The sequence below is a fragment of the Rhinoraja longicauda genome, chromosome 6 (assembly GCF_053455715.1).
Source record: "Rhinoraja longicauda isolate Sanriku21f chromosome 6, sRhiLon1.1, whole genome shotgun sequence".
NCBI lineage: Eukaryota > Metazoa > Chordata > Chondrichthyes > Rajiformes > Arhynchobatidae > Rhinoraja > Rhinoraja longicauda.
Genome location: NC_135958.1, coordinates 54,623,385 through 54,648,083, shown reverse-complemented (window position 1 = coordinate 54,648,083; position 24,699 = coordinate 54,623,385). Strand labels below are relative to the sequence as shown.

Below are 24,699 nucleotides of genomic sequence, written 5' to 3'. Positions count from 1 at the left end.
GAAATGAATTAAAAAAACTAATACATATTTTTTAACTATTTAAATTGCTACTACCCACTAGGGAAGGCTCATAATGCTTGATGAGAATGAATGGTGCCAATGGCTCTATGTTTCAAAAGTCAAGACCAAAGGAGACACAGTTATACCATTCACTCATTAACCTCTGAAGAACCAATGCAACAAATTCTCAAACTAAACTATTTGTAATGTTTCTTATTGCAGCCTAACATCATAAAACCTATGTCCCCTCTAATTTGATGCTAATACACTCATTTTATTTTACATTATTTATGTTTCATTCCACATCGTTTAATTTCACTGCCTAAATTAGTAAACGACAGAGCATGAAGATACCAGATACAACTCTATCACTGCAATGCATTCACTTTGGCATTTGTTAATCGGTGTGGACTCTATAAGATGGGGGGAATGGTATGTAACCTAAAAGATGGGCCAAGAACTCCAATTTACGAAGGTCATTTCTACACACGCCAAAAATCACATACAACATATGTGATTCCGTGCAATACTGTCAAAAATTATTTAATATTGTTTTTAGAATGTAGCAGGAAATCTTGCTATCATAATCCTTTAACTGTCCTGGTGCAGAAAAAAGATTGAGAGACATAAGAGACTGGAATGGAGTTTCAAACAAAATCATCTTCACGTGATCACAAACAAAATAAATTAAATTAGTCCTACTTTACCCAAATAAACCATAGGAAACCAAGTTGTTACCTTTTAGCTCTTTCTAAATCATCATTTGCTTGCTCCAGTTCCCTAACGTATTTATTCAGTTGATCTTTGATGCCTCTGGTTTGACCCAAGTCATCTTCTAACATAGATATCTGCTTATAACTCTGTGCATACTGCTGTTCAAGCTTTTCCTAAATGACAAAACAAAAATATATATTATTTACATTAATATTATTTTGATTTGCTTTAAATAAAGACACGTTTGATCTCATAGTATGTACTCACCACAGGACAATTAAAATTCAACACAGCCTGGACACTATTTTATGAAATGATGGCAAGTGTAATCAAATGGTGAACGAAGGATCCATATTAATTCCAGGAAATAGCTGTTAAATTAATCTTGGTTAGCATTCAAATAATTTCAAATCCTAAATGATCAAACTTGTTCATCGCAACGATTGTACTTTGAATGTACATATCTGCTTCTGTACTTTTCCTTTCAGTGTAAAGAAGACTTGGTGGCAGAGGATGAAAACATATTAGGATTTTCACCTCTGGGACCAAAATTCAGAACAAGCCCTGACTTGAAGGCAAGTGTTTTTTCTTTTCTTTTTCTGGCTGCAAAAAATGAAATAAATTTGGTCTTAATCCTATTCATAGTGGTATATATTGAAAGCCCACTGCTGCCAGAACAGTGGCAATCTCAAGACAACCTACACAGATGTGCAGTGGGAGAAAATGCTGCACTCACCATTTAGAATAAAATTCAAAAGTGAAATGAATTGTTAGAAAAATAAAAGCCTATGAGATTATACCGCCAGCATGAATATAAAATTAGCTATGGGATAAAAAGCAGAGTAGCAGTGAATAATTTATTTCTCCAGACCGAGGGAAAGCTTACAGATGTGTCCTCTGGGGATAAGGTATAAAGACCACTGGCCTTTTCAATATATATTAATGATCTGAACATAAGTACACAGGACATTAATTTCAAAGCTTGGAGATGAAACAAACTCAAATTTAGAAAACAATAATGAGAATGGACTTCAAGAAGGCACATGCAGCCTAGTATGACTGTCAGGCACGTGAAATTCAAACAAACTGAAAACAATCGCTTTTACCAGAAGGAATTGGTAAGGTCATATTAAAAATATATTTTGAATGGGGCTGCGGGAAGTGCCCAAATAAACAAATCATAAACAACAAGGATGTTGAGAGAGCAGATTTTAGGCTGACATATAGGACTGCTGACTGTATTAATTGAGAAAACAACAAAAGAAAATGACTCCATATAAGGTCGAAACATGGAATTGCAGATGCTGGTTTACACAAAAAGACACAAAGTGCTGGAGTAGCTCAGTGATCAGGCAGCATCTCTGGAGAACATGTATGGGTGAACACTTATTCAGTCACTTTGTGTCCATTTTTGTCTCCATACAAAGCATTGTTTGGGCAGTAGTTGAATACTGCTGTTAATCTATACACCAAACTTTAGTGTATTGATGAAGGTTAAAGCAATAAGGAGCCAAAGAAGAAGAATGCCACAACGAAGGGACCTTAATTATGCTCAAAGATTAAAGTTGTTGGGTTTGGTATCTCTTTTTGATAAAATTCCTTAAAGAGTTGCCAGCAGCATAAGCTTCAAAAAGTAGAATGCAACGATTTATGGTGATTGGCAAAATAACTAAAGGTGACCTAGCTGGTAATTGTAAACCTATAACAGGTTATGGAAGCTGGTTCAAGAGTAGATACAGAAAAAAATTGATTAAAAAATTGAAGGCTAGAAAATTAGAGTTTAGGAGATAGAGCAAGAAAATTAGATTGGTAAGACTAGGTGTGATGGGTTAAATTATGACATCAACTCAATCCCAAATGTTGTGCCATACTACTGTATAATTCTAATTCTAGTTGCAAGAACAAAACAGGGCAGCAATCATTTCAGAGCAATAATGCTAGATAGAGCTCTTAAGGATAGCGGAGTCAGGGGGTATGGGGAGAAGGCAGGAACTGGGTACTGATTGAGAATGATCAGCCATGATCACATTGAATGGTGGTGCTGGCTCGAAGGGCGGAATGGCCTACCCCTGCACTTATTGTCTATTGTCTAATGCTGGCATCTAATACTACTCCAATTCCTAAAAAAAATTGTGAAATTAGATCATGCACTGTGAATGTTTATATTTTGACCTATTAAGTCATTTTTCAACAAGTGTTTCTGAAGGGTTGAAAAATAGTCTCAGCAGTTTTTAGCTGCTGCAAAGGAACTCTGGTATAATATTTATAGCATTGGAATACTTCCAGCAGTGAACAGCAATCATGAAGGGAAAAGTAAGGAAACAGAATATATATTTTACTTTACACAACTATTAGTTAGGCCTGATCTACCTACAAGACCAAACTATCTATAATGGTCTTTAGTCATGGAGTAGAAGGGGTGCAGTACAGGCACTTCGGCTCACTGATTCCATGCTGACCATCAACCATGCATTTGCACATCCTACATTAATTCCATTTTTACTCTTGTGCCAAAGAAAGTCGAGCATCAAAAGAATGAAGAAATTACATTTAGAAATAAAACTATTTATTTAAGTTTAAATAGTTTTATGGATTGTCCAAATATTGCAATCTAGTCTCCTGTTACAAGCTAGAACATGAATGATAATATGAACACCAGCTAAATATTGATGCGGTTGAGAAATTCAGTTTACCTTTAATACCTCCAAATCTAGCTTTAGTCTTTGGTTGTCAGATACTAAATCTCTATTTCTGTGTTCTGCCTGCTCCAATTGTGCTTCCAACTCGGCTTCAAGCTCCCTGCTTCCTTCTTGGAATTCTTCCAGCTCCTCCCGTGTTTCCTGAAAACTGAATCATAAGTTCAAAAAGTCAGAATAAAACAGCAGACACTAGTCAAAATAAACTGACAGGGTCAAGAGTGTTTTATTGTCATATGTCCCAGATAGAACAATGAAATTCTTACTTGCTGCAAGACAACAGAATATGAAAACATAGTACACTGTAAACAATATGATAAACGAGATAAAAAACGTTCAGTGTGTATATATATACATATACACACACATATATATATATATATATATACATACACACACACATCTATATATATATATATATATATATACATACACACACACACACATCTATATATATATATATATATATATATATATAAATTATATATATATATATATATATATACACACACACACACACTCAAAAAAAAAAAACAATAATAGTGCAATAATAATAATAATAATAATAATAATAATAATCTGTTGTAGTTCAGAGCCTATTTGAGGTTGTAGTATTTAATAGCCTGATGGCTGTAGGGAAGAAGCTGTTCCTGAACCTGGACATTACAGTTTTCAGGCTCCTGTACGTTCTTCCCGATGGCAGGGGTGAAATAAGTGTGTCGCCAGGGTGGTGTGGGTCTCTGATGATGCTGGCTGCCTTTTTGAGGCAGCAACTCCGATAAATCCCTTCGATGGTGGGGAGGTCAGAGCCGATGATGCACTGGGCAGTGTTCACCACATTTTGCAGTCTTTTCCACTCCTGGACGTTCAAGTTGCCGAACCAGGCCATGATGCAACATCAATATGCTCTCTACTGTAGAAGTTCAAGAGAATCCTCTTTGACATACCTCCGTAATCTTCTCAGGAAGTAGAGGCGTTGATGTGCTTTATTTATAATTGCATCAATGTGCTGGGTCCAGGAAAGATCTTCAGAGATATGCACGCCCAGAAATGTGAAGTTTTTGACTCTCTCCACCATACAGGATGTTGGGTCCTCATCCTTCCTCTTCCAAAGTCCACAATCAGTTCATTGGTTTTACCTATATCGAGAGCTTGGTTGTTGTGCTGGCACCATTTGGTCAATCGGTCGATCTCACTTCTATACTCTGACTCATCACCATCTGTAATTCGTCCAACGGTGGTATCTTCGGCGAACTTGAAGATGGAGTTTGCACTATGTCCAGCTACACAGTCATGAGTATGGAGCGAGTAGAGCAGGGGACTGAGCACGCAGCCTTGAGGTGCTCCCGCACTGATTGTAAATGAGGAAGAAGTATTTCTGCCATTTTGAACAGACTGTGGTCTGTGGATGAGGAAGTTGAGGATCCAATTGCAGAGGGATGCGCAGAAACCCAGTTCCGTGAGCTGGGTAACCAGCTTGGAGGGGATGATGGTATTGAACGCGAATTGTAGTCTATAAACAACAGCCTGACGTAAGTCCAAGTGGTCCAGTGCGGAGTGGAGAGCCAGTGAGATCGCAACCTCCATTGACCTGTTATGACGGTAGGCAAACTGTAAAGGGTCGAGGTTCTTGTTCAGGTAGGAATTGATATGCACCATAACTAAACTCTCAAAGCACTTCATCACCACAGACGTTAGTGCCACTGGTCGATAGTCATTGAGGCACGTCACCTTACTCTTCTTGGGCACCAGTATTATTGATGCCCTCTGAAAGCAGGTGGGAACCTCAGACTTCAGTAATGAGAGGTTGAAAATGTCCGCAAAAACTTCAGCCAGTTGGTCTGCATCCCACCCCAGGCAGGGGTGAGAACTTGACCGGGTACACCATCAGGTCCAGGTGCTTTCCAAGGGTTCACCCCCCTGAAGGATCTTCTGACGTCGTTCTCTGTGACTATGACTGTAATACCATCAGGGCATCCTGGGGCTCGAGAAGGCACATCAGTGTCCTCCCTATCAAAGTGTGCGTAGAACACACTGAGCTCGTCAGGGAGTGATGCTTTGCTGTCGCCTGAGCTGCCTCCTGGTTTTGCCTTGTAGGAGGTGATGGCATTCAAACCCTACCAGTTGCCGAACATCCGCCCCATCCTCCAGCTTTCCCATCCTCCCGTTTATCTCCCTCCCCTCCCTACTCCAAGAACCATACTTCCCCTTTAATTCCCACACTTTCCCCTCCCACGGCTTCACATTTCATTCGGCTGCCTTTCTTATCTAGCATCCTTGTTTTCATTTCACCACCAGCCTTTGTTACTAGCTCCACCCATACAACAATCACTCCTCCTCATCTGCACCCACCTATCACTTGCCAGTCTTTGCCCCACGCCTCCCTCTCTTCAGCAGCTTTCTCCCCTCTATTACAGCAGTCTGAAGAAGGGTCCCAACACGAAAACACTGTCTGTACATTTCACAGATGATGCCTAACCCGCTGAGTTCTTCCAGCAGTCTGTTTTTGCTCAAGCTTCCAGCATTTGCAGTCTTTTGTGCCACAATTGATTATGTTTTTCAGTTAATAAATTTCACTATGTTTAAAATGCACAAAAAGCTAGTTACACATAAGCACTTGAAAAGTATATTTATGATGGAATCCCATTTAAAGCATTTCATTTATTGGAGGATATTGAATGACTTTTGTTAAATTTGTCTGAAAAAGGAGAAAATTTTAAGCTGAAGCTCAGGTACTACAATTAAAATTATGCTCACAGCATGATAACAGACAGTCCTCACCACAGTGTTATAGTGACGCTAGCAAAATTTGCAGTTTACAAATAAACAATTGCACAACCGTACTATCTATCACATGCTCATTCAAGTGCATCATAAAGTCACAAGAGATTCATTTATAGGGAACTGTGTAAACAAAATTAAAATGCAAAACTTTGAGTCATGCTAATTGAAACTTTCAGAAAATTTTACAAATAAAAAAATATATACTGAAAAATAACAACGCCATCTTAAATATTTCCTCAATGATAATCCAAGGAATCCAGGTCCTTTAGCTGATACATCAAATCCATTCACACAAAATTATACCAATTAATTAAATGAAAAGTAATGTTTCTGGAAAAATCCTAGTTCAGATTCTTGACAGTTTTATCTACAATAACAATGGTAAATCGATAAGCAACAGCATTTTTGGGAAAAGGTGGGAAAGTAGATTTAACATTAAAAAGTATACTATATAGATGTAAAAAGGTTGTTAAAAAGGAACTGGCCCATTTAATAAATAATTAATTAATAATGTTGATAGTTAATTTATACAAAATGTTTCATGGACAGCATTTTGTCCAGGTAGAGAACATCCTCACATCCTATTTATTCACAAAGTGCTGGAGTAACTCAGCAGGTCAGGCAGCATCTCGGGAGAGAAGGAATGGGCGACGTTTCGGGTCGAGACCCTTCTTCAGACTGAAGAAGGGTCTCGACCCGAAACGTCGCCCATTCCTTCTCTCCCGAGATGCTGCCTGACCTGCTGAGTTACTCCAGCATTTTGTGAATAAATACCTTCGATTTGTACCAGCATCTCCAGTTATTTTCTTATACTTATCTTATCCTCACATCCTATTTCATTGTTGAACATGGTAGGTTCAGTACCTTGGTATTCCCTGAAGCAAAGAGTATCTAACTCCATCTTCCTCACATGTTAGAGGCCTCCCTTCCATCTCAAAGTTCAAATAATTTAATAATTGCTTTCCTTGCCTCATGGGAAACATGACTTGCAGTTCAAGCCCCTGAAGGGGCTTAATTAACGATATTTATTTATTTTTCTGGTGGAAAATCAGTCTTTCAGAAATTTAATTTTTCTTTTCATTCCAGAAGCAGAATTTAGAAATGCCATGCTTTTTTTAGACTAATGTTTAAATACGCTTTTGCAAAACTTTATTAAGGGGCACAATGCACCAAACCTGCAGCTGATAAACAATTCATCTTTGAGCTTTAGATGTCATTGCAACTCACATACTGACTGCACCTCAATATTCAAGACGCTCTCTTCACCTACCTTCAACACAAATCAATTAAAGTAAATAACTATTCTATCTCATGTGCAAAATAGCCACTCTACTTGCCCTTTAACAAAAGCAATATTCAAAATTATGGAAACTGTTCCAGTTTTCCAAATCTCTCCTTTCAACTCTGTCCAGTTTTCACTCCCAAAGCAAAAAGTAACACATTTTGCTCGATGTAACCAGATTTAAACAATCTCATTCTCTCACAGTCTGTACTCAAACTGCATGGAATCATAAAATTAAAATTTTAAAAATTATGGTGCAAATACAATTGACAGTTTCAGATAGGGAAATTGTTCATCGTTTTGTGAAATTTTATTAACCTTTTTCTTGCACTGGATATGGAGATGTGAAGAACATTCAAAGTTGCACCTCAACTGTACTCAGATTCCGTTACATCCAATAACGCAAAACTAATGACCCACATTTTCCTGAATATATGTGTGTAAATTTGAATGTATATGAATTCAAGAAACATTTTTAGGCATCCTATTTATCCAAAACTAATCAATACTTATACGGCAGTGGCACAGCCGTAGAGTTGCTGCTCTACAGCACCAGAGACCCAGGTTCAATCCTGACTACAGGTGCTGTCTGTATTGAGTTTTCCCATTCTCCGTGACTGCATGGGTTTTCTCCAGGTACTCTGGTTTCCTCCCACATTCCAAAGAAGTGCAGGTTTACAGGTTAATTGGCTTCTGTAAATTGTCCCTAGTGTGTAGGATAGAACTAGTGTGCAGGTGATTGCTGGTGAGCTTGGACCCAGTGTGCCGAAGGGCCTGTTTCCATGCTGTATCTTTAAACTAAATTAAATTAATAGTATTTCAAAGGCAATTATTTTCTCAGTACTCATATTCAAAAGAAAAAGTTTCACCCAAACATAAAGATCACATCCTAAACAAAATTAGCAAATTTCCTTCTCCTAAAGCCATGGGATATTTAATGTAAATGCAAACATTCAGACGCATATTTCTCTCATCCCACAGATTTTGCATGCTGACAATCTTCAAAATACTATTTTATTACAAGACCAATACTAGGAGATATATCATTGTTTCAATAGCTTCAGAAAAAAACCTAACTCCAAAATTTATCATATCATTGTGCATTTGGGAAGATGTTTACAAGCCACAAACAATAATAATTTGACTGCCAGACAATGTTCAACAATTCAGACATTTATGTTCAGATGAGCAACTAATACCAACCTTTTCTTATATTTCAGGGCCAAGTCTTTCCAATATTTAATTTTTTCTTCTGGGGTTGCAAATTCTGGGTTTTCTTCATCCATGATGAAATGGGCCTAAAACAGCAAGAAAACATTACTAATTTCAGTTGCAAAATAAATGTTGAGGCAAGTTTAAGATCACAAAAATCTTCACATATGGCATGGCTGTTAGCTTAAAACAGGCAGCATTGTGAAACATTTTTTTAAATCTGGCAACACAGCTCATAAAATTGCTAAGATCGAAAGCAAGATAATAAATTTCATGAAATAAAATTATCATGGACAAGACGAAATAGCCCTCAGGCTCTCCCATGGTCATTCAGCTCCAGAACTAATATTATATGTCTAAATAATGACAAAATAGTTGAAGTCCTGAAGAGAAGCAAGAGTGAGTGCCCTGGACATCAAGAAGGACGTGGTGGGAATATTGGGAGAATAAAATGGGACCTCTCTCTCTCTCATGTATATGTATATGAAATCCCAGATTCCTCAACTTCAAACTTATTTTCCAAGGAGTATGTCAGCTCCTTATTTTCCCTCCAAATTCACATATGCAGATATTTATTTGTCAATTATTTCAACATTCTTCTGTACTCTGCAACTCTCATCTTTTGCTTTAACCGCAGTCTCCAGGTTGGGGCATTTGTGAACTTTGAAATTGTTGTTTTGATTCTCGAGAAAATATCTACATAAATGGTAGACTACTATGTACATGGTCCTCTATTAATCAGCTGATCGTCCAAAAGCATCCATTACTTAAACCTTAGCTGCACACATGTTCCAAAATAAGCTCAAACACATCACTTCATTCTGCCAACTCATTTCAATATGTTTTATAGCATCGTGGATTAATCAACGTAAGAGGCAAACGATTTACATTAAGACAACAGCATGCAGAACATTCAAAACCGCATTTCCAGCTGTTGGCGGCATACTTAGAATCACAGTCGACTGGTTTTAGAACCATAAAGAATTTATCAATGCCCATCAATCATATTTAATCATCTGCAAAATTAGTCCTGTGAACTGTGCAAGGCAGATCACTTCTCCAACCTTTTAATCTTGTTCATTCTCAGTTGCGAGTAGTTGTAAATAAAACTAGACTTTTACTAGATGTGCATCCAGACAAAAAAAGCATTAATAGCAGTTGAATGAAAGAACAGTAAACAAAAACAAATGTAGGACGTCATAGACTATACAACATCAAGCAGGTCAATAGTAAAGGGCATAATCAAGCAAATTTGATCATTTGCTTCATGAATATCAAATTTAGATTGAATGGCAAGAATTGCATTCTTGGGTACATCATGGAAAAACGTAAATGACAGTCACAGAGAGTTACAATACCAAGTCCATGCCAACCATCAAGCACCTATTTACACTAGTCTCCAAACCACTTAATTCTCCTCATATTCCCATTACCTATCACAAAATCTTATCCCCCACTGGGGGCAATTTAGTGGCCAATCAACCTTCTATGGCAAGAAGCCACAGCGTCCAGATTTGACCCAAAAACTGTGGAGAACAAACTACACCAGGAAGTACTGAAGGTCAAAACCGGTTGTTAGAGCTCTAACCGGTTGTTAGAGCTGTAATGCACTTGCTCCACTAACTGCACCACTTTGCTGCCCGCAGCATGCCCACAGAAACTATTTACATTTTGTTTCATACTCGCAAACATATTATAAACTACCAATTCTTGACACTCACTGACCTTGTGGAGGCCAAAAACCAACTTATTTACACCACCCTTAATTGTGCCACCACTGAACATCAAACGAGCGATGTTCAAACTATCACACAGCTCATCTGCTCTCAAGAACAGTCTGAACTCAACTCCCATAACCTCAACTCTCCAATCACATGTAGTCCACTTCCTTCTCTATCTCAAGAAAATAAGTCAGGTTGTCCTTGTGAATCTTTCATTTCACATGACTGCAACCACGAGCCATTTACTTGTGAAATGCTCATAATTGCCCCCTGAAATAGCTTGGTAAACTCACTCAGAAGATTTCAAGACATTATCAAAACTACCAGATAAAAGTGATATTGACCTGTTCATTTCATAAAATGCTGGAGTAACTCAGCAGGTCGGGCAGCATCTCAGGAGAGAAGGAATGGGTGACATTTTATATTTTATCTACCAGCTGTAGCACATCACTTCTCCATTTCACCAACTGTTGTGGGGGTGAGTTGGTGAAATGGAGAAGTGATGTGCTACAGCTGATAGATAAAATATAAAACGTCACCCATTCCTTCTCTCCTGAGATGCTGCCTGACCTGCTGAGTTACTCCAACATGTTGTGAAATAAATACCTTCGATTTGTACCAGCATCTGCAGTTATTTTCTTACATTGACCTGTTAATGATTCCTTCATAGCAAAGGCATAAATATCCCAGTCAACGCAGCAAGAAGTTCACGGAGTCCTTAACAATGAATTTAGACCCTTAAAAAGACAAACATGGGCTAAATGTACTTCTGATTATCATCTGTAAATTTTTCAGCTGTCGATTCAAAGATCACTTGGAGGAAGTGTCAAAAACAGCACTGGTATTGAGAATTGAACATAGTTGATTGGAGAACTACACCAAGAGTTGTTGAATGACATTCCAGGTGGGCTGACACTGGTGGTTAACTAGACACTGGTGGATCTTATCATCACAACTCTGTTTTATTAATGCATTTGTTGATGACATTAATGGTTGCAGAGACCGTTGCGCAACCAAGAGATCTCGGTTGAGATAAAATCCAAGCTCTACATTTAATGCACCCACTGTCTCCTGTGGCACTATCTTTGTTCCAAATGGGAAAGATTCAACAGGTCAAAACCTAGGTATCCATTAAACACAGGTGACCCTTTTCCCTCTTCTTCCCCTTCTCTCCTTCCAGTCATAAGATTTCCCTTTTCCTCGCCTCCTAGGTCATCATACACCATTTTCAACGGTTTACGGTATCAAAAACATAATATCTTCGTCACTCTTTACAACTTTTGGAACATTAGTTTAGTTTAGAAAAAGTGTGTAAACTGGTTCTTCAGCCCATTGAATCCACGCCGACCAATGATCGCCTGTACACTCGTTTTATCTGACACACTAGGGAAATTTTTACAGAAGCCAATTAACCTACAAATCTGCACGTCTTTGGAAAGTGGGAGGAAACCAGAGCACCCAGGAAAAAAACCCACGTGGTCACAGGGAGAATATACAAACTCCACACAGACAACACCCATAGTCAAGATCGAACCTGGGTCTCTGGCTCTGTGCTGCCCCATTAATGCAATTTAAAAACAATATTTAGCCAAAACATTATGACCACTGACAGGTGGAGTGAATAACATTGGAGTGAGAAATGGGCAGGAGTAAAGACCTGAGCGAATTTGGCAAGGGCCAAATTGTTATGGCCAGACGACTGGGTTAGAGCATCTCTGAAATGGCAAGGCTTGTGGGGTGCTCCCAATCAGCTGTGGTGAGTACTTACCGACAGTGGTCCGAGGAGGGACAAACCACAAACCAGCGACAGGGTGTTGGGCGCCCAAGGCTCATCGATGCACGAGGGTAATGAAGGTTATCCCGTCTGGTCTGAACCGACTGTGAGAAGATGACAAGCCGATGAAGGGAGTGTGATGCTCTGGGCAATGTTCTGCTGGGAAAACCTGGGTCCGGCCATTCATGTGGACGTCAACTTGACACGTGTCACCTGCCTAAACATTGTTGCAGACCAGGTACACCCCTTCATGGCAATGGTATTCCCTGATGGCATTGGCCTCTTTCAGCAGGATAATGCGACCTGCCACACTGCCCATTGTTCGGGAATGGTTTGAGGAACACGATGAAGTGTTCACAGTGTTGCCCTGGCCTCCAAATTCTCCAGATCTCAATCCGATCTGTGGGATGTGCTGGAATGACAAGTCCGATCCACAGCGGCTCCACCTCGCAACTTACAGGACTTGAAGGATCTGCTGCTAATGTTTTGGTGCCAGATACCACAGGACACCTTCAGAGGTATCGTAGAGTCCATGCCTCGGCAGGTCGGAGCTGTTTTGGCAGCACACAGAGGACCAACAGCATATTAGGCAGGTGGTCATAATGTTTTGGATGATCGGTGTATGTTCCAATGTTATTTATTCCTCAGACTGAATTAATAAGGGGTGAAGTAACTTAAAGACACTGCATTCAGAAAGACATGGAATTTGATGCTTATAAGCCTCATAAATTTCATAACTGTATTAATTTATTTATTTGTAGACCAGTGCTTGGGGGAGTGTTTTCCTCAGAGATATAGGAATAATTAGAGGAAGTCAGGTGGTATGGCATCCTGGATTTTGGGTATTGATGTAACTTCTCCATATATGGGAAGAGCATGCACATTGTTAGATCTCATTAGATCATCTGAGTTAGTGTCAAGGGGAATCTGTGATGCTTCATCTTTCTTATTGGACCATCATTTTGCCAAGCAATGTATACAGCATTCATTTTCAAAGCAGGACAATGCTTTATCTTGGTTATCATCTAACACTATATTAACATTGTTAACTCAAATATCCTCATTTTGTACCTAAGTTGCCTTATCCTCACCTCCCATATCATCACAATAATCAGTGTTCATCAGTTTGATTTAAATTTGGTACCAGTGCCTGTTCTGTTGCTATCTGCCTGGCAACATTGTTAATTCCCAACAGCAATGAATCCAATAATGCATCACTGATTTGCTTATTTTTAATATAATTACAACTAATTTGAAATGGTATAATCACTGCAGCCAATTAAGGCGTATATTTTTTTATCAAAATGTTAACAGGTTAAAACATATAAGGCACAATACATTTTACTATAATTCACACCTGGGTATTCAATTCATATAATTTTGAAATAATATTAGTTCATAAATGTAACCTGTCCATTGATGGGTCCAAAGCAGCATATCATTCCTTTATAACTAACAATAATGAATAGCTTTAATTAGTTATTTCTATGATATTTGGACTACAGAATCTTCTTGATGAATCACTGGGTAGTTAAGATGCCGAAAAGGATAGTGGAACAGATTTGCTATTAAACAAATGAAAATATTTATGTGGTTGAGGGGGAATGAAAGTGAATAGGGATTAACTTGCCAGAAAAATGACACGGGTACAAAATGGTTCCTTTCTGAACTGTCTCATTCTATAATTCTCTCCACAACATTGCCACAGAGATTATATATCTTTTTAAGAGAATGAATTTATAAATATATTTATAGTCAGTTATGAGAAGATGTTTTGAAGGTTGTTATGTGCCATGAACTAAAATGTTATTAAATTGAATACCAATAGGCATGACATAAATGTTAGTATTACAAAGATAAGCTAGGAGTGCGAGAGACAAGATGAATATTAAGCAGATTTTAAAAGATAATTGCATTGATATTTTTGCTAAAGGGATCAGGGGGTATGGAGAGAAGGCAGGTACAGGTTACTGAGCTGGAAGATCAGCCATGATCATATTGAATGGCGGTGCAGGCTCGAAGGGCCGAATGGCCTACTCCTGCACCTATTTTCTATGTTTCTATGATATCAAAATTCTGAATGGACCGCACAGGATTGGTGCCACTGGAATAACTCCAACAACTAGCAGATCCAGAAATGGATGTCAAGAACTCAGAATATAGGGCTGGCCACATAGGATGGAGATGTGGGAAACTTTCTTCCCCCAAGGGGTTGTGCAACTTCAGATTCTTTACTGAAGAAAGGATTTATGAGACAACTTTGAGTAATTTATTTAGCCCATTAGCAAACATTGTAAATGTAATTCTAATTCAGCCACAGGAGTGTACAACGTATTAAAAACTATTATCCTGCATCACCCTGTGTTCAAGGCTTTCTATTCAATGTAAACGGATCGTGTACATAACCGCAAGCTTCACACTTCTACTTTGCAGCTGTGGTAGATATTGATAATTTGACACTGCAGTGGAGGGTAATTAATGTCAAGCTATTCTCACTTATCTCAATAAAACATTACTCAACGATCTGTCAGCTGAAATGCAATTTAATTGCTGCAAGTGTAATCATTTCAGCTAATAAGAATAATTGAAAAGATGTAAGATAAAACCTTTACAATTGTCAACGTTGTTTGTTAGTTAACAAAGTATTGAAAGCTCAATGCTTGGATAAAACCATCTCTCTTGGCCAGCTGAAGCTGTTCACAAGAGTTCCTTCCGGGTACAGGCACTGTTTAAAACTTTAGACTCTTTCATGTGTTCATTGGATCTAGAAATCACTGGTTAAACTCAGAATTTGCTGCATCTCCTGAATTGCTCTTCAGAGCGTGGCGGCAAGCCACCACCAACAGACTCTGCAGTGCTACTGGGTTGGGAGATCCAGGACTTAGATCCAGAGATGAAACATGAAACATTTCAAGAATCACTCCATTACCTGCCGGTTCATCGTTAAATGCCTCTCAAACCTTGCTGTCATATCTGCTTCTGCAGTGCTCCAGGCACTTATCGATATCTATGTGGAGGGTAGACTCACAGATCTCCTTCCAACTTTCCCCGTCAACTTCAAACTCAGCCCCCTAATATTATTTACATCCTGGGGAAAAGACTCTCTATCTACCCTCTCTATGTCACTCAAAATTTTATCTACTCCTATCAGGTTATCAGGTTAAGGTGTATAGCAAAGAAACCGGCTTCTGAAGTTCCAGAGAAAATAATCCAAGTTTGTCTGGAATCTCCTTACAGCGAATACTCTCCAATCAAGCAACATCCTGGTGAAACTCTTCTGCACCCTCTCCAAAGTCTCCATACACTTCCTGTAATACAGCAACCAGAACCACACACAATACTCCATTATTGCGGTTGTCCTCCTTTGTGGAGAAGTCCCAGGTTTGGGAATTTCCATTGGAGTATATTTAGTGATCAATGCATTTCCATCATAGCACACATTCATTCACTCTGTGGCTCTAATGAGGGTGACTGTTTAGGATGATAGATGGGGCAGAATTCCAGATGCTGCTTTGTCCCATATAGTGTAGAACTTAAAATTGTTGAAGCTGTGTTCATCTGGGCTTGTGAAGAATATTCCATCATTCTCCTACCTCGTGCCCTGTTCTTAGGGAAAAGGCTTTGGGGTATCTGGACAAAAATCACTTGCTGCAAGATATCCAGTCGGTAGCCTGTTCTTGTAGCTACCATCTGAATGTAGCTTTTTCTAGTTGAATGTCATGTTGATGATGGTAATGCCACTGAATTTCAATGGTATGGTTGAAGGGAATGGTTAGACTCACTATTGCTAGAAATGGTTAATCTCTGGTGCTTTTGTGGTGCAAATGCAACTTGTCACATTCCGCGTGATGCTATCTATATCTTGTATTTAATATGGTATTCAATGGAGCTTTGTGTGAAAGGAGCACATGGCTGACTGTCACCTAGATCTCACTGTGTGCAGTTATGGACTACTTCACATGTTGCTGGGTTACAAATGGATTGAATAACATGGCATCATCAGCAGATTTTCCTGTTTCCAATCTTAGGATGGAAATAACATTGGTGAAGCAGCTGAAGATGGCTGGGCCAAAGAAGACCGGCCAGAGGAATTCCTGTATGAGAACCTAGTGGTGGAGCAATTGACCTCCATAAACCACAATCATCTTTGTTAGTGTGAGGTATGAGTACAATCACTGTGATGCTTTTCCTATTGATACACACTGACTTTGGATTTACCAGAACTCAATGTCAAAATCAGTCAAATTCAGAATGAACCAAGATTTGAGAACAATATCAACCATGAGAAATGGAAATGTTCTTGCTACTCAACAAGAAATATAGGTATGATGGCATATTATAAAACATGTGACTTATTTTGCCCATTTAATCCTATGAATCTTTTAGATGGTGGTACATGAAAGAAAAGTATTGGCGGGGTATGGGAAGAGGCAGGTGGGGATGGAGAGGCTACTCCCCACAGAGGCCAAGTAAGCTCACTGGCCCTGTATTGACTCAATCAGAGCCAGAATAGACTAAATGGATCTAATAGTACCATTCTTTGCTGTGAACTTCATGGATTTTGAGATATGCAAGAATGATCAAAGTTAGCACGATAAAAAAAGCAATAAACATTAAAAAATTAAAATTCATTAAGAAAATCACACACAACACTAAAGGGGTAACTTGAAGCCTCCTCTTAACTCCCAATCTTAAACTGTACATATAAAAGAGTGTGTAAGGAACATACACAATTAGGTGAATTTTGCAGATCTTAACTGGACATATAGTGGAACCTTACCAAAGAGACTTAAAGAGGTCCACTGGCTATATCGAATTAGACATTCTAACATTACCTACCAGTAAGTTGAAAAACTGGGCATTCATACTCTTAAAAGCCAGTTACTTAGCTCCTTTCACACAAAGCTCCATTGAATACCATATTAAATACAAGATATAGATAGCATCACGCGGAATATCAAAACTAACTGTGCCAAACATCTCAATGCGGTCCAGTTTTACTGCATTTAGACAAAGGTATGTTTACAAAACCACACTAAGTACAGTTTCCAAGACAACATTCCAATTAAAATTGAAATGGGCTGTCACAAGTTGAGTGTAGCTTCCATTATATTTATTCCATTTACCTTTCCAATAATAATCAGAATTCTTATGAAACAAAGATAACTTGAGGGGAAACCATTGGCTGTTTCGTCATCTTGTTCAATTAAGCCAAATGTAAATTAGAATTCACCAATCTCCTGCGACACAACTCAACTATGAACTTTGAAAATGCCTTGTAAACTTACCAAAAACAAGATCATTAGCCTAAAATAAACAATTTTTATCACTTCCCATTTTTACTCAAACATTTCTTCAATTTGTAATAGACTCAAAATGGTATCATTTGCACCCACCTATCTAAATAATTCACAATAATCACTATCAAATACAGTATTTAAATCACATTGATGAAACCAAAAATGTAGTAAAATTATAAGTTATGTGTAACAGGACAAGTTGCTCAACAAACTCAAAAGGCAACTATTGGTAAAAGCGAATATTTTTCAAATATAACTGAACCGGGACACAAAGACAATATGAATTGTTGTGTAAAAATGTTGATTACTGGTGGACACATTTAATAGAAACATAGAAAACATAGAAAATAGGTGCAGGAGTAGGCTATTTGGCCCTTCGAGCCTGCACCGCCATTCAATATGATCATGGCTGATCATCCAGCTCAGTAACCTGTACCTGCCTTCTCTCCATACCCCCTGATCCCTTTAGCAAAAAGGGCCACATCTAACTCCCTCTTAAATATAGCCAATGAACTGGCCTCAACTACCTTCTGTGGCAGAGAATTCCACAGACTCACCACTCTCTGTGTGAAGAAATGTTTTCTCATCTCGGTCCTAAAAGACTTCCCCCTTATCCTTAAGCTGTGACCCCTGGTTCTGGACTCCCCCAACATCGGGAACAATCTTCCCGCATCTAGCCTCTCCAACCCCTTAAGAATTTTATATGTTTCTATAAGATCCCCCCTCAGTCTTCCAAATTCCAGCGAGTACAAGCCTAGTCTAGTCATTCATGTCCCATATCATTCAGTAACAAGTAGTGTAATTGTCATATCATTTTGAAAAGTAAAAGGTAATTTTGAATCTGAATGCTGACTAGTCTCCCCATGTTTACATCCTTAATGTTTGTGGTAAATTGAAATGCAAGTGTACTATTAAATATTGACATGGAATATTGTCACCAAATTATTTCAACGGAAATTGAAATTTCTTACAATCCAAATTGGTTGGTTTAGGCCACCAATAAACCGAGACCCCCATCCTGACCAACCTCTGCCACTGCCCCATAGTTATCAATTGAAAGAGCACATAAATAAAAGTTCTCACACGCATAAGTCTGCAATAACCCGACACATTTGTAAAATGTTATTCTCACATTTCATGCTCTACCATCATATCACAAGCTGAGACGTTGGAGAAAGGGGATAGCCTAACTGTAAATAGACCAAATATGAGTGGCTGAGACAGAAATAAGCCTGTACGGATGGATGAGTGTTTACACCTTCATATCAAATTAATATTATCATTGATGTCTGGCAAGAAAGTTAGTTTGTATTCAGATATGAACAAATTATGTATATGGTTGGCATCCTAGTCAAACTGGAACTCAGTCTGTACCTTATAATTCTTAATCAGAATTTCATTTGTGCATCAAGAGTAAAACTCAAAGTGCTGGAGTAATTCAATGGGTCAAGCAGCGGGTGTGGACGGACAACATTTTAGGTCGGGACCCTTCTTCAAATTCCAATCTACAGAAGTTGTGAATTGTGGAATCACCCAGAGAGTTGTGAATTTGTGGAATTCTCTGCCTCAGAAGGCAGTGGAGGCCGATTCACTGGATGCATTCAAAAGAGAGTTAGATAGAGCTCTTAGGGCTAGCGGAATCAAGGGATATGCGGAGAAGGTAGGAACGGGGTACTGATTGTGGATGATCAGCCATGATCACATTGAATGGGGGTGCTGGCTCGAAGGGCCGAATGGCCTACTCCTGCACCTATTGTCTATGCATCCATGTAACAGGGAGCAGTGAAGCTGGTGCCAGAGTGAGAGAAAGGGATATGAAAGTGTGAGCTGGGGATATAACTGTGAGGAAGGAATAAAGAGCGCTGGGAAGGGATATGAGAACATGAGGGATACGAGTGTCTGGGTGGGAATATAACAGTGAGGATGGGGCACAGAGCATGAGGAAGGGATAAGAGTGTGTCAGATGGTGATACAACAGTGAGGAAGAAATATGAGACTGGGGAGGGAATACAAGTGTGTAGGGTGGTTTATATGACAGGAAGGAAGGGATATGGGAGACCAGGGAGGGGACATGAAAGTGTGTAGGGTGGTTATATAACATGAGAAAGGTATATGAGAGACCAGAGAGGGGATATGAGAGTGTGGGGTGGGGCTATGGCAATAACTTAGGGATACAGAGCATGTGGAAGGGGATATGAGAGTGCAGGCTGGTGATATGACAGTGAGGAAGGGATATGAGAGTCCGGGAAGGGGATATGAGTGTGTGGAGTGGGGCTATGATACTGAGGAAATGATAAAGAGCACGGGAAAGGGATATGAGTGTGAGGAAGGTATGACAGTGTGAGGGCAGGGCGAGGGTGATGGGGTGACAGGGTGGGATGGGGGAGGGGTGATAGGATGGGGGAGGGGGTGACAGGGTGGGATGGGGCAGGGGGTGACAGGGTGGGATGGGGCAGGGGGTGACAGGGTGGGATGGGGAGGGGGTGACAGGGTGAGATGGGGGACAGGGTGGTATGGGGGTGGGGTGACAGGGTGGTATGGGGGTGGGGTGACAGGGTGGGATTGGGGGTGGGGTGACAGGGTGATGGGGGATGGGGTGACAGGATGGGATGTGGGTGGGGTGACAGGGTGGGATGGGGGTGGGGTGACAAGGTGGGATGGGGGGTGGGGTGACAGGATGGGATGGGGGTGGGGTGACAGGATGGGATGGGGGGTGGGGTGACAGGATGGGATGGGGGGTGGGGTGACAGGATGGGGGGTGGGGTGACAGGGTGGGATGGGGGTGACAGGGGAGAGATGGGGAGGGGGTGATGAGGCGGCGTGACAGGGCAGGGGGGGGGGGGGGTGGCAGGTACGGCGTCCAATGGGGCAGCGAGTGGGGCGGCGCTCGGCCCGGCCCGGAGTTTACCCGCCTGCGGCTCCTCCGCCACTTGTCTCCCGGGCACAGTAACGTCGGTCGGCGGCCCAGCCCGGGGAGGGTGGAGAGGAGAGGAGAGGAGAGGCCCGGCCGGATGACGGGCCTGGCGACGCCGGCGGTGTCACCCCCGACCGAGGGAAGCGGACTTGGCAAGGGGTAGGTGCCCGCTCCCCCCACACTCACACCCACCCCGGCTCATTCCCTGCCTGTCTCCGGGCCGGGCCGGGCCGGGCCGCCACTCCCTACCTACACATCTCCGACACGAAGCCCCGCTCCGCTGTCTCTATCTCTGTCGCCGCCGTTAGTTCGCTGTCTCCACATCCACCGCTGCTCGGCGCCGGCTTCCTGTCAGCGCGCCACTTCCGCCCGTGCGCGCCCCCGCCCAACCTCCGTCACTGCCCAGTGCGCGCCCCCGCCCAACCTCCGTCACTGCCCAGTGCGCGCCCCCGCCCAACCTCCGTCACTGCCCAGTGCGCGCCCCCGCGGCCATTGACACCATCGTGCGCGCCCCCGCGGCCATTGACATCCCCATCCCTCCGTGCGCGCTCCCGTGGCCACTGACACCTCCATCTCAGAGCGCGCTCCCGTGGCCACTGACACCTCCATCTCTCCGTGCGCGCTCCCGCGGCCACTGACAGTCCCATCTCTCCGTGCGCGCTCCCGTGGCCACACTGAAACCGTCATCCATCCGTGCGCGCCTCCGCGGACACTGTATAAGTATTTGTCACAGACAGGCTATCTTTGCAAATGACCTCAGGCAGGCAGCTCCAGACTAAAATCACATCCTGTTTTGCATTTTAGTGTCACTGAAATTAAGGCACTGACTTATGATAGAGTGGACGTGGAGAGGATGTTTCCACTAGTGGCAGAGTCTAGGACGGAGAGCACAGCCTTAGAATAAAAGTCAAGTCAAGTCAAGTCAATTTTATTTGTATAGCACATTTAAAAACAACCCACGTTGACCAAAGTGCTGTACATCTGATTAGGTACTAATTTTTATTTTTTTTAAATGAAACATACAGTAGCACGCAAACAGTTCACAGCGCTTCCTCAATGAGCCTCAAACGCTAGGGAGTAGAAATAGGTTTTGAGCCGGGACTTAAAGGAGTCGATGGAGGGGGCAGTTCTGATGGGGAGAGGGATGCTGTTCCACAGTCTAGGAGCTGCAACCGCAAAAGCGCGGTCACCCCTGAGGTTATGCCTAGACCGCGGGATAGTGAGTAGCCCCAAGTCGGCCGACCTGAGGGACCTGGAGTTAGAGAGGTGGGTTAGAAGATTTTTGATGTAGGGGGGGGAATGTCCATTTAGGGCTTTATACGTGAATAGGACGAGCTTGAAGTTGATTCTGTACCGTACAGGGAGCCAGTGGAGAGAGGCCAGAATCGGGGTGATGTGGTCCCTTTTACGGGTACCCGTCAGGAGTCTCGCTGCGGCGTTTTGGACCAGTTGCAGGCGGGACAGGGAAGATTGGCTGATCCCAGTGTATAGGGAGTTGTAGTAGTCTAGGCGGGAGGAAATGAAAGCGTGAATGATTTTTTCTGTGTCGTCGAATTGGAGGAAAGGTTTGATTTTAGCTATGGTTCGAAGAAGCTGGCTTTTACCACAGCGTTGACTTGCTTATCAAATTTTAATGCAGAGTCAAATATCATGCTGAGGTTCGGTTTGACTAGGCAGGATAGACTTCCAAGACTGCCTGTTATCGACTTGATGGAGTCGGGGGGGCCGAATAGGATGACCTCAGACTTGCTCTCATTTAATTGGAGGAAGTTCTGTGCCATCCAACATTTTATGTCCTCAAGGCAGTGTAAGAGGCTGTTTAAATTTGACTGGTTGTTGGGTTTCAGGGGGAGGTAAAGCTGAGTGTCATCGGCATAGCAGTGGAAAGAAATGCCGTGCCTTTGAATGATTTGGCCAAGGGGGAGCATGTATAGAGAGAAGAGAATGGGGCCTAGGATGGAGCCTTGTGGAACTCCGCAGGAGAGGCTAGCTGGAGCGGAGGAATAACTGCCTATGTTGATGGCGAAACTCCTATCTTTGAGGTACGAAGCGGACCAGCTCAGGGCAGTGCCATCAATGCCAACCGCGTACCGGAGACGGTCAATAAGGATGGTGTGGTCCACTGTATCGAACGCTGCGCTGAGGTCGAGAAGGAGCAGGATTGCACAGTCGCCAGTGTCGATGGCGAGAAGCAGGTCGTTGTGTACCTTCAACAAGGCAGACTCTGTGCTGTGGTGGGCTCTGAAACCTGACTGGAAACTTTCTAGGATGGTGTTTTGGTGCAGGTAGGGCACTAATTGGTTTAGAATTGCCTTTTCAAGGACTTTTGACAGGAATGGCAGTTTGGAAATGGGTCTGTAGTTGCTAGGCAAGGTGGGGTCTAGGTTAGGTTTTTTCAGTAGGGGCTGGACCACCGCGTGCTTGAAACTGGTTGGAACAGTGCCAGTGGCCAGAGAACTGTTGATAATAGAGAGGATGCTGGGACCGGCTATTGCAATGACATCCTTCAGAAGGGCAGTGGGGGCAGGATCAAGGGGGCAGGTTGCAGGTTTCATAGCGGAGACAAGCTTTGCAAGGGAGGATAGAGTGACGGGTTGGAAGCAGTCCAATTTAGATGAACAGATTAGTGAGATAGCTAGGTCACGGGTGGGAGGGGAAATGTTCATTCTAATGTTCTCAACTTTGTTGGTGAAAAATTTAGCGAATTCTTCGCACTTAGCAGGGGACCCAACTAAGCTGGTACTGGGGGCGGGACATATGACAGAGGTAATTGTTCTAAATAGGACCTTGGAGTTATGAGAGTTTTTGGAAATAAGGTCGGAGAAGTATTGTACTCTAGCAGACTTTACTGCTTCCTGGTATTTGAGAAGATTGTTTCTCAGAATTTCGAAGGAAATTTGAAGCTTGTCACATTTCCACCTCCTTTCTGATTTTCTGCACTCCCTTCTTAGGGCTTTGGTGGTGTCATTGAGCCACGGCCGACCTTTGGGCTTAGGCTTTTTCATTTTAAGGGGAGCGATAGAATCCAGGATGGAAGAGCAAGTGATATTAAATAAAGAGGCAAGATCCTCAGTGCTGAGATGGGGGGGAGAGGCCTCAATAGTGCAGATGTTGGGGGCAGCTGTGAGAGCCTCGGAGAATTTACTGGCAATCAATGAATTTATGTCGCGGGAGTAGCGAACAGGGAGATGAGAATTTGCGGGAGATAAAGGCAGAGATGCATCAAAAATGATAGCGCTGTGGTCCGATAGACAGGCTTCAGTAGTTTCAATGTTGTAGATTGGGAATCCGGACGATAACACTAGGTCGAGAGTATGGCCTAACTTGTGAGTGGGTCCCGTGGTGTGAAGAGTCAGACTGAAGGACTCAACCAGGTGCATAAATTCACTCACAAGAGGCTTAGTGGGACAGCAAACATGAATATTAAAGTCACCAAGAATCATGATCCGGTCAAATTTGGGCAAAATGCTAGAAATCAGATCAGCAAATTGGGTGATGAAGTCCTTATGCATTTTTGGTGGGCGATACACAAGAACAATTAAGAGGGGATAGGCTAGGCCTACTTTAATTAGTTGCACCTCGAAACTGGAGAAATGATCAGCGTTCAGGAGGCGGCAGTTGAAATGTTTCTTAAACACAGTGGCTAAGCCCCCACCGCGTCCGGAGAGCCTAGGCGAGGTGAAGAAGTCACAGTCATCAGGACAGAGTTCCACGAGTGGAGCAAGCTCACCAGGGTTAAGCCAGGATTCTGTGAGCAGTAAGAAGTCCAATCCACGGGTGGTGAAGAAGTCGTTGAGGATGAAGGTCTTGTTCTGTAGGGATCTTGCGTTGATCAGGGCCACTTTAGCAGGGACAGCAGGGACAGCAGGTGAGCTTCGGTCTGGTAGCGGCTCCCACGCCAGCGGGCGGAGGTTCAGGGAGACCACGCCGTTGCACTTCACAGATGGCCTTGCTGGGAGCCCACGGGCCGGCAGTCCAGGGACCGGGATGATCGGTCGAAGAGCGGCATACCTGAGCTCGTGGGAGCGCCGGTGGATGGAGCTGTAAGGTCGACCAGGTCCGACTTCGCAGTGCTGGGCGAGGTAGGCCGCTGTTGGATGAGCGCGGGCGAGGTTTTTTAAATTTTCGAATGTTCCCGCGCGTTTACCCCGCCTCCTAGCGCGGTGCGTGCGGCGGTGGATGTAAGGCTGGGCCCGCACATCTACCGGGAGTTGATCGAGGAGCGATCGTTGGATGAAACTTTGTCCGGGACCTGGACTGAAGAAGTCGACGACGGAGGATCGGATCAACAGGAGGGTTCGG

The 24,699-nt window shown here is 42.2% G+C and overlaps 1 protein-coding gene across 6 annotated transcripts in view; it reads right to left on the bottom strand.

Annotated features, from left to right (window-relative positions):
- The window catches only part of LOC144594467 (nuclear distribution protein nudE-like 1), a 41,289-nt gene extending 20,500 nt beyond the window's left edge, over nt 1–20,789 (bottom strand). For 5 of the 6 annotated variants that reach the window (XM_078400979.1, XM_078400981.1, XM_078400976.1 and 2 more), the window contains exons 1-4: nt 20,647–20,789; nt 8,680–8,774; nt 3,408–3,561; nt 739–887 (exon numbers count right to left, since the gene is read on the bottom strand). In XM_078400979.1, coding sequence (XP_078257105.1) covers nt 739–887; nt 3,408–3,561; nt 8,680–8,762 — 386 coding nt within the window. In that variant the 5' untranslated portion in view covers nt 8,763–8,774; nt 20,647–20,789. The remainder of the gene's footprint in view (nt 1–738; nt 888–3,407; nt 3,562–8,679; nt 8,775–20,646) is intronic. The other variant, XM_078400977.1, reaches the window with a different exon arrangement.
- Nucleotides 20,790–24,699: the final 3,910 nt, after the last annotated feature.